This window comes from Epinephelus moara, chromosome 21, assembly GCF_006386435.1.
Source record: "Epinephelus moara isolate mb chromosome 21, YSFRI_EMoa_1.0, whole genome shotgun sequence".
NCBI classification, from domain to species: domain Eukaryota; kingdom Metazoa; phylum Chordata; class Actinopteri; order Perciformes; family Serranidae; genus Epinephelus; species Epinephelus moara.
The window spans coordinates 15,538,903-15,548,408 of NC_065526.1; the positions used below are offsets into that span (position 1 = coordinate 15,538,903).

General features: G+C 42.2%; 1 protein-coding gene and 3 non-coding genes across 7 annotated transcripts in view; 2 read left to right on the plus strand and 2 right to left on the minus strand.

The window, feature by feature from the left end:
• wls (Wnt ligand secretion mediator) overlaps positions 1–3,732 on the minus strand; it is a 31,807-nt gene extending 28,075 nt beyond the window's left edge. Inside the window, exon 1 of one of the 4 annotated variants that reach the window (XM_050074699.1) lies at positions 3,398–3,732. In XM_050074699.1, the coding sequence (XP_049930656.1) occupies positions 3,398–3,503 (106 nt within the window). In that variant the 5' untranslated portion in view covers positions 3,504–3,732. The remainder of the gene's footprint in view (positions 1–3,397) is intronic. The other 3 variants (XM_050074701.1, XM_050074698.1, XM_050074700.1) reach the window with 3 other exon arrangements.
• A 1,373-nt stretch (positions 3,733–5,105) lies between these two features.
• Positions 5,106–5,194, minus strand: trnay-gua (transfer RNA tyrosine (anticodon GUA)). The gene is given in 2 exon segments: positions 5,106–5,141; positions 5,158–5,194. It is a non-coding gene; the product is annotated as a tRNA-Tyr (tRNA).
• Positions 5,195–6,719: 1,525 nt separating this feature from the next.
• trnay-gua (transfer RNA tyrosine (anticodon GUA)) lies at positions 6,720–6,808 on the plus strand. The gene is given in 2 exon segments: positions 6,720–6,756; positions 6,773–6,808. It is a non-coding gene; the product is annotated as a tRNA-Tyr (tRNA).
• A 249-nt stretch (positions 6,809–7,057) lies between these two features.
• On the plus strand, positions 7,058–7,146 carry trnay-gua (transfer RNA tyrosine (anticodon GUA)). The gene is given in 2 exon segments: positions 7,058–7,094; positions 7,111–7,146. It is a non-coding gene; the product is annotated as a tRNA-Tyr (tRNA).
• Positions 7,147–9,506: the final 2,360 nt, after the last annotated feature.

The window sequence follows — 9,506 nt, forward strand, 5'->3', positions numbered from 1 at the left end:
TCAGGGGAGGAGGGTGGCTGGTTGATTTTTGGTTGATTTTTATTTTATATATTTATTTTATTTTGATCCCCGCTATGTTAATCACTTATTGATGCCGTTTTTGAAGTATGAATAAGTCAATAAGTAATTTATTCCATTGAAATATCATTGATGTATTATAGAAAAGTGATTTATCTTTTTATAAATGACAAAAGGCACATCTGCCTCATTTTCGCTGTGGTATGGTGATACTACTCAGAACCTGGTATCATACCGTGGGTCCCAATTTTGGTACTATGACAACACTAATCTGGAGGGTGTTCATCTGCAAAAACTAATGAAAAACTAAACAACGGCATTCGGTATTCACGACTCGGTATTCGGCCAAGCGTTTCATTCTATTTGGCTTCGGCTTCGGCCACAAATTTTCATTTCGGTGCATCCCTACTTCATACATTTTGTAGACTAAACAATTACCATAAAAAAAACTAGACTCACTGATAATGAATGATTGTTAGTTACAGCCCTAAAGGTACTGAATAACTTAAGAAGTGCTACAAGTTCCTAAATGCAGGTAAAGGTCTGCATACACTTGTTCAATTCCAACTCCGACTGCACAACTAAATCATCTGCAATGTAAAACCAAATCTCACAATTTATGTGCTCACACTGTACTCCGATTTTCATGCCAGGAACTGAGTGCTTGCACTGTCCTTGTAAAATAGGAAATGAAACAGCCCCTGCAGACTGTTCTGGCTATTTACGGTCAATAAAGATTTGTTTGCAAGCTCTCAGGCAGGTCTGTAATGTCATATCAGTGCAGTTCATAATAACGCATTATTGCCAATGTTTCTCTAGTAGATATCAGTCGTGATAGTAGGAGGAGGAGGAAACATCTGAGGCATGTACTGTGTTTCATTTAAATGAGCCTTAGGTGGAGCTGTTTCAATCTCCATACGGAGCAGGTGCTCTTCCATTAAGTCCGCCATGTTGTTCTACAGTAGTCCAGAACACTTAAACCAAACACTGGCTCAAGATAGGGCCATTTTTTTGCATAGTTCTCCTACACACTTGGCACAAGGGAAAGGTTTCAGTTCTCCAACCTCTAGATGTTACTACACACTGGACCTAAAGGCTACATAATTAGGACGTCAAAAAATACGGAACCACCCAGGTGCTTTCCAAAACTGGTGACGTCAACAATACAACAGAATAACAACCTGCCTGAATCTCAGAGCCAGGATGGGAAATCCCACTGCAGGAGTTAGTGCCGCATTTTCAAGTCTGACCTGTGCACCAAAACAAGGGAGTTGCGTTAAGATTAAGAGAACCAGCACAGAAGTATGTCCGGTCTGAGATGAGGAAACGAAACCTCAACTTGCCATGTCTGATGTGCAGACAATTTGTTCTGCAAAAGTCCCATAGTTTGAAATATGACTGAAGTGTGAACAGGACAGTGACCCTAATCATACAGGCAGAACAACTCTGAAAAGCCTGTATGACAGTCGTGTAGCCCAACCAGCCGCAAGTCCTACAAAATCTCAGTGGAATGACTTGAAGATAAACGCACAGATGCTTCCAATTTGTTTGAGCAAATCCTAAAGGAAGAACAGGAGAAACACTCCAGTCCTGAATGTGCCTAGATGTTTGTGACATACCTAGAAGGCTCCATAAGCTGTAATTACTGTTGAGGGTGCTTGTGGGAAGTACTGACTCATGGGGGTGAACATCAAAGCCCAGACCTTTTGGATGCAGCTAACGAAAAAGATTAGTGACATATCTAAGAAGACTCAAAGCTGTAATCACTGTCATAGGTGCTTCGAGCAAGCACCAACAAGTAAGGGGTAACTGGATATACCACTACTTCCTGGTTTCCAAAAGTGTGCTATTCATAACTGCAAGACGACTGTAAAAGTAAGCAAACACTTTCAAAAAATGTATGAATCAGAATAGTTTGTGCCTGTTACTTATCTGAACATCTAATCATATCTGTTCACTCTAAACAGAGAGCTGAAGGGCGGACACCACAAACAGTTTACACACCCTTTGGCTAACAGACACTCCACACACTCATAAAAACTCAGCCAAGGACATCTTAAAGGAACCTTCAACTGTGCAAGTGTGTTAACAGCTGCGTAAAAATAAAATAAAAAGCACACATAGCGACAAAGAAGACACACCAGACTGAATTAAATCCAGTTATCTGACTGGCACCCCTCGGACTTCAATTATCTGGTGACCCCTGCGAGTCCAGCAGGCACACCGGCTCCTCCAGTCTCCGTCGCAGTGTGTCCAGAATAATGGCCGTCCCCTCAGCCTGCTGACCCCATGCCGTGTTCCCGGGTTTGTCGGGAAACAAGGGGAGAAAAACCCCTTTCTACTCAATTACCCCTGCTGCCCCCGGCCACCGAGCAAACACAAAGGAATCTGGCTTCATTAAAACCATCTCAGCCAGGAACGAACCGAACAAGCTAATTTATCACCAGCCATGGAGTGAGTGAGATGGGCTGCAGGGACACGGAGACAGGCTGACTGGTGTTTCGGGGGGGTGTTTTCCAAATTCAACCCATAAAGATTTCTATTGACTCTGTGTGTGTGTGTTGTGCATGTGTGAGTGGGTGGGTGGATTTGAAGAAACTTGACAGCAACTCCAATACAGTCCTCATGGCAAAATGCAACTTTGACAGCTGTGTGCACTTGTGTTTTTTTGTGCACCACTGTCTGTCTCAACTCTCAATGCAAATTAAAGAAGGGGGAAGAGGAAGGAACATGAATGCTTTGCCTGCCAGGCGATAGGGATTTGGGGAGAAGGAGACCTCACACAGGAGGGGGGAAGAGGAAGGAGTGAAAGGAAGGAAGGTAGAGATGCTGCCTGGGGCCCCTCACAGCAGACAGACATTATATATGAGAGGTGGGGGAGAGGAGGTGGAGGAGGAGAATGGGGAGGTATGAGGAGAGAAAAGGGGGGGGAGAAGTGTCGAGTTTGGATCAAAGAAGTGAGGAAACACAAAAGGTTTGGAGTATTTCAGAGCATTCCTGCGTTGAAAATCTGAAACACACACAAATATGGTACACTGCGTTATTTTTAGCTAAAAACATGAAGCCAACGGTTGTGGCACGCAGGCAGCAAACACCTTGATACAAAGCAGTGATTTAACGGAGGTGCACTTCGGCAGCTCTGGTGTCAAAGTACCGCATTGTTCCGGTTAAATAAAGCTAAAAGTTGCCGCTTACCGTGTTTTCTTCACCGTTAAAACGTTATTTAACGCTAGTGTGGAGACATTTAACGTACAGCTCAACTTCAAAGTTTTTAGCTTTAACCGTTTAGAGACGTTAAGATTTAAATATCAACAGGCACGCGCGCACCAAGACAAACGTTTGCTAAAACAAATTGTAAAAGTACGAAGGAAAAACTTACCAATTAAACCGCCGACCATGAAGGCAAACGCCTGGAACAAAAGCAGAATAACTCCCACTATCACCAACTTTTTGGTGCTCATATTTTCAATAATAGCCCCCGCCATTGTGAAGGAACGGCTGGAGTGCAAACAAATGTCACACCGAGCAAGAAACAAACACTAATGTGGTGGAAAAGGGACGAGGACGTTGCATCCACGGCCACAGTCGGAAGACAAACTGGGCCCCCTCCACACCGCTCTGCTCCTGCCTTTCAACTTCGGAGGAGGAGAGAAAAAAAACAGGAATCACATGACCGAATAGCTCTCAGCTTTATGCCCGAGCAGCCAACACTAGACCGGGGAAAGATCTGTGGAGCGCCACCGCATTGCAATAGAGGCTGGTAATGCAGGTTACCGTGTCATTGAATGGCTGTAATAGCGCCCCTGTTGTGTTACAGCCTGCAGGGCTATTTAAAGGGAGGTTTTAGTGCCAACACATTGTCCTTTAAACATCTATTCTGGATGTCACATATGATGTTGGTGCCATCCTAGGCCGTAACTATAATATAAATTAGGGGGGACACCTCCCACCCCCTTGGATATTATATGTTCAAAATGTGTGTTGACAAGCAGGGATGGCAATAAATGAGAAGAGCTGATTTACAGGAGAATAAATACTTAAAGCAATACAGTGTGCCTGAAAGCATTACAGCATTATATTCCAGTGGCATCGGCAGCCATAATCCTGTACGCACTGTGTATAAATTTTTTTTCAATGATTTATCATCCATCCATCCATTTTCATCTGCTTATCCGAGGCGGGGTTGCAGGCCAAGCAAAGCAGCAACGCTTTCCAGCTCCTCCTGGGTGTTCCCAGGCCAGATGAGATATGTAATCCCTCCAGCATGTTCTGGGTCTGCCCTGGGGGGGTGTGGGATGTGCCTGCAATGCCCAGGAGGCATCCTGATCAGAAGCCCGAACCACCTCAACTGACCCCTTTAGATACGAAGGAGCAGTGGCTCTACTCAAAGCTCCCTCCGGATGTCCAAGCTCCTCACCCTATCTCTAAGGCTGAGCCCAGCCACCCCACAAAGGAAACTCATTTTGGCCACTTGTATGCATGATATCATTCTTTCGGTCACTACCCACAGCTCATGATCATAGGTGAGGGTCGGAACATAGATGGGCCACTAAATCAATTACAAGCACGGCCATTCTCAGCTTTCAGTGTCAAATAGTCCACAATTAACATTTTTGTTACGTCTCGCCTCGTCTCGAAACATAGATTTGGTCTTAGTATTTAGTTTGTCGTCTCAGTTTTACTTGATTCTGTTTTTAGTTCATCATCGTCTCATTTCCGTCATGGAAAAAAGCTTGTTGACGAAAACTTTATGTCAATGAAAGTAAAAGCTAGAGCTGAACCAGTGACCTCATTATAACTGCTATTATCAACCTATAGTCCTCCACTCTGCCAACTGATCTATCAAAGGGTGCAAACAGCCCTCCATTGTGCAGCCTCTCCTATGATGCTGAAGCTGATGCTTGACCAAAGTTTATTTTTACAAAGTAGCTGCTTAAAACCACTGGAGAACAACTGAAATCGATAACCAAGATGATGCATTTAACACCTATTCCTTTCTGTCTGACGACATCAAGCAATACAACCCACGTCTCTCTCAATGAGGTCTTCTTATATCTTGTTCTGAATGTTAACCAATGAAAACGCCATCCTTCGAGCCGGAGTTGAACCAGCGACCTAAGGATTACTGCTACTATCAATCTACAGTCCTCCGCTCTGCCAACTGAGCTATCGAAGGAAGCAACAACCTTCTATTTTTCATCCTCTGGATGGATGCTGAAACTGATGCTTAACCAAGCCCCTCAAATGGCCACTGGAGTGTAGATGTCCTCCAGTGATTTTTAATCAGTTACTTTCTAAATTTGTTATAAATGTTTTGATGTTAAGTCTTTACAAAATAAACTGTGGTTAAGCATCAGTTTCAGCATCCATCGAGAGTGTGGACAGTGAAGGCTAGCATGCTACCTTCAATAGCTCAGTTGGCAGAGCGGAGGACTGTAGGTTAAATATACCAGTCATCCTTAGGTTGCTGGTTTAACTCTGGCTCGAAGGATGGAGTTTTTGTTGGTTTCTGGTGTGTGAACATTCAGAATGACAAGATGTCAATGGGCCTAATTTTGACTATGTCTCATATGCACAAAATATACCTGTTTTTGAGCTTATTCTAAAAAAGACAATATTCTTTCTGAGCTGTTTACATGGCTGATAGAAATGAATATTCCACTAATACTCCCATTTACATGCAGACATACATATTCCAATTTACGTGTCCTAAAATGTCATTTATCAAGTTGAAATATAGAAAAGTAGAAAGGCTGAAGCTGCATGTCATGTTGCCACTTAGAATTTTTTCCAGCTGTGACAGATTTGTTGGACCGTGTGATCAGCTTCCCTCTTTCTTGTTTTTTTTTCTAAAGATATTTTTTGGGGTATTTTTGCCTTTATAGATAGGCCAGTTGAGTGTGAAGGGGGAGAGAGAGGGAAATGACATGCAGCAAAGGGCCACAGGCTGGAGTTGAACCCAGGCTGCTGCGGCAACAGCCTTGTACATGGGGCGCCTGCTCTATCCACTAAACCACCGACACCCCAAGTTTCTCTCTTTCATTCGTCCAACCACCTTCCTGAAAAGGTCGATGTTGTGATATTTGCGCATATTCAAAAACCTGCTGATATCCAAGTCTTTCACGTTTGAGTAGGTGTGTTTCTCCTGACATAAAAAGTGGGCTTTTCTTTTGGGCCTGCCTTTCAAACTCTCAGCTAGTTGGTTTGTGTACGACGCACAGATGTGGACATAAACAGACAAGAGGCCGTTTGTCAAAAACCTTCCTCAAAAACTCCAGTTGAGATGCATATTCTGAATGCACAGTGCCCAAAGAATGCTTCTAAAAACCAAATAATATCAGCATATCCAACATGTCTTAAACGAAAAATGACAAATTAGGAATATCTAAACAGAATAATCTGTTTACATGACCTGCATCAAATTCAGAATATTTCCATATTGCAAATAATGTGACTGTAAACGTACCTATTGCTTGATTTTGACAGTCAAGAATGCTTGTTAAATACAATGATGGTCATCAAGTGTAGTTCTTCTGGATCAGTTTTAAGCAGTTGCTTATTAACTTTGCCATAATTGTACCAGTGTTAAATGAGCATATACGTAGACTGTCACATAAAAGTCTTTGTAAAGTGAAATAAACTTTGGTTGAGCATCAGTTTTTAACATCCATGCAGATGGTGAACAACAGAGTGACGTGCTTCCTTCGATAGCTCAGTTGGCAGAGCGGAGGACTGTAGATTGATAATAACAGTTATCCTTAGGTCGCTGGTTCAACTCCGGCTCGAAGGATGGACTTTTCATTGATAACAAGCTGTAAATTGGCCTCCTATACAGAGCTGTTGGTTGTATTGCTTGATATCATTGGACAAAAGAATGTGTTGAACGCATCAGCTTGGTTATAGAGTGTTGATGTCCTCCAGTGATTTTAAGCAGGTACTTTGTAAATGTGTCATAATGTTGAGACTTTAAAAAAAAACTTTGGTTAAGCATCAGTTTCAGCATCCATTGAGACGGTTAACAATTGGGGGATGCTTGCTCCCTTCGATAGCTCAGTTGGCAGAGCGGAGGACTGTAGGTTGATAACAACAGTAATCCTTAGGTCGCTGGTTCAACTCCGGCTCGAAGGATAGACTTTTCATTGGTAATTGTCCAAAAGAAGCTGTACATGGGCCTCATTTACAGAGCTGTGGGTTTCATTGCTTAACTCCATCTGACAAAAGCATGCTCATCCAAGCCATTGTCCTGGTTATCAAGCATGGGCGGATTATGAAACAATGGGCCCCTGGGCACAGACATGCAAAAGGCCCCACCACCCCTCCTGCACAGGAGCACGGCACACAGACTTTGTGTTGGCTTTGCCTCTTTTTGTTGTTTTGTGTCTCTTTGTGGTCTTTTTGTGACTCTCGGGGGTCATTTTGAGTCTCCTCCCTGTCGGTACATGTGAAATTGAGAGGCATTTTGCAGGTGTAGGCCAGGGCGGCCACTGTGCCTGGTATGAGGCATGGGCAGTTCAGTAACTTCAACTTTATTTTTGTCCCTGGAGGGCAATTGGGCACGAGTGAACACATAAAAATGCACATACATAATCAGAGAAAGGTGAGGGGAGCCAAATACAGTGAGCTGAAACAACAGTGGACACTGGTATACAGCCTGTTAGAGCCATTTCTAGCAAGTCCTAGTTTCCTATTATTTTTTGAGTCACTCTAATACACCACCTGACCTGGCATCTCAGGAACCTTTAATTAAAGGCAGGTATGCTGAAGTGAGTGTGGAGCGTAGAAGACGCCATGGGGTTACAGTCTTTAACAGCTGCCTATTTGGTTAGTATTAGTTTTTTATTGTTTGATGAAATTGTGTAATACCCCATTAAAAAAGCAGTCAACTCTAAAACCAACTGAAGCACCTGGATCATCAAACAATGAGCAAACTAAACCAAAGACAGTGAGTTCACCGTATCTCTGGTTATGGCGTCTGTGGGTGGCTATTTTTGAACTTATTTGGACACCGCAATACAGCCAATGCAACGTAAAAAAAGATCAAATAAAAGTGACCACGCAAACTAAATGTTTAGCAGCAAATGAACAAGGGTACGTAATGTGCATAGTGACCCTGCAAAATGGATAAGATGTATAACAAGATCAGGACAAATTGGACATTTTGGTAAATACTGACATTCTTGCCGAGTGTTAGTCGAGAAAACACCAATTTCATGTCTGACTGCAATATCAATGTTTTTATCTAAATCTCAGCAACAAAGCTGGTGAGTGTTTTTCCCAGAATGTCTCTTTTAACACAGACCTGAGATTGATACTGATAATGGAAATGAAGCATGCTACTATGAAACATAATATTTACAGTATACAGTTGGTGTGACTTTTTTTTCAGGAGGCCTTAAAGTGCAGGCTCAAATGTAAACCCAAAATGAGGGATTGTTGTCCCTTAAAATGTTGTCATATTAACTTAAAGCATGCAGATGATCCACTTAAAGCCCCAGCAAGGCACTTTGACAGTATAGTATGTTATATGCAGGTGAAGGTCAGGTGATCAGCTCGTCTGTCACCTGCAGAGTCAGTTGAATATCCTGCAGGTGTTGTATTCCATATCACGACTCAAAATGTCCTCAATTCCTGAAGTATTTCCAGAAAACAGTTTGTTGAAAACCTCCTGAAATTAATAATATTCTGTGGATATAATCAATAAAATGCATCATAAGCTGATTGTTTCATTAGAAAAATCCAATCAGAGCAGTATTTCCCATGTTCATTTTCCAGTGACACTCAGGTAATTTATGATTTTTTGACATGTATAAATAATATAACGTCTCATGATTACTTTAAAACTGTTTAAACACAAATTATGTACTTAAACTATATGATAAATAGACTGAAACATACCTTGTGCTTCTTCCTTGCCTTATGGTCCATCATACTTGTTGAAAAAGGGGGCATGGCTCCAGTGCAGTCACCTTTAGATGATGTGGAACATTGTAATTGGCTCATAGCCATCATAGGGGTTAAAAGGTACAGGTGACCCCGGCCAAGATGGGGCACATGAACAGGTCTACAGTTGACCCTTGAATGGGATCAAGTACAATAATTTACTTAGTGACTTAAATTACTGACAATACAAGTCATATGTACTCATTAACCACTGGTACCAACCATGTTATGCTAGCTTGTCTGAAAGGGGGCGAAATAATGCTCCCAAGTTAATTTTGGCCCTCAAGATTGAACGAATAAATGAAGAAAAAATGTTTATTCACTCCAGATTTAATCTTATAATCTAATACCATACAGAAATTTAATTTTAATTTCTCTAATTATTCATTGGAGGGTATTTTTTCAGCCCAGGACACATGACTACCTCTGCTTTGGGAGACGTGGGAGGAGTGGCAACACACAGAAGATAAGCAGTGCAAACCTGCTGCTGTGGATGGGGTGCAGCAGCGAAACCTATTTTAGCCATCTACAAAAAAAGAGTCCTAAAT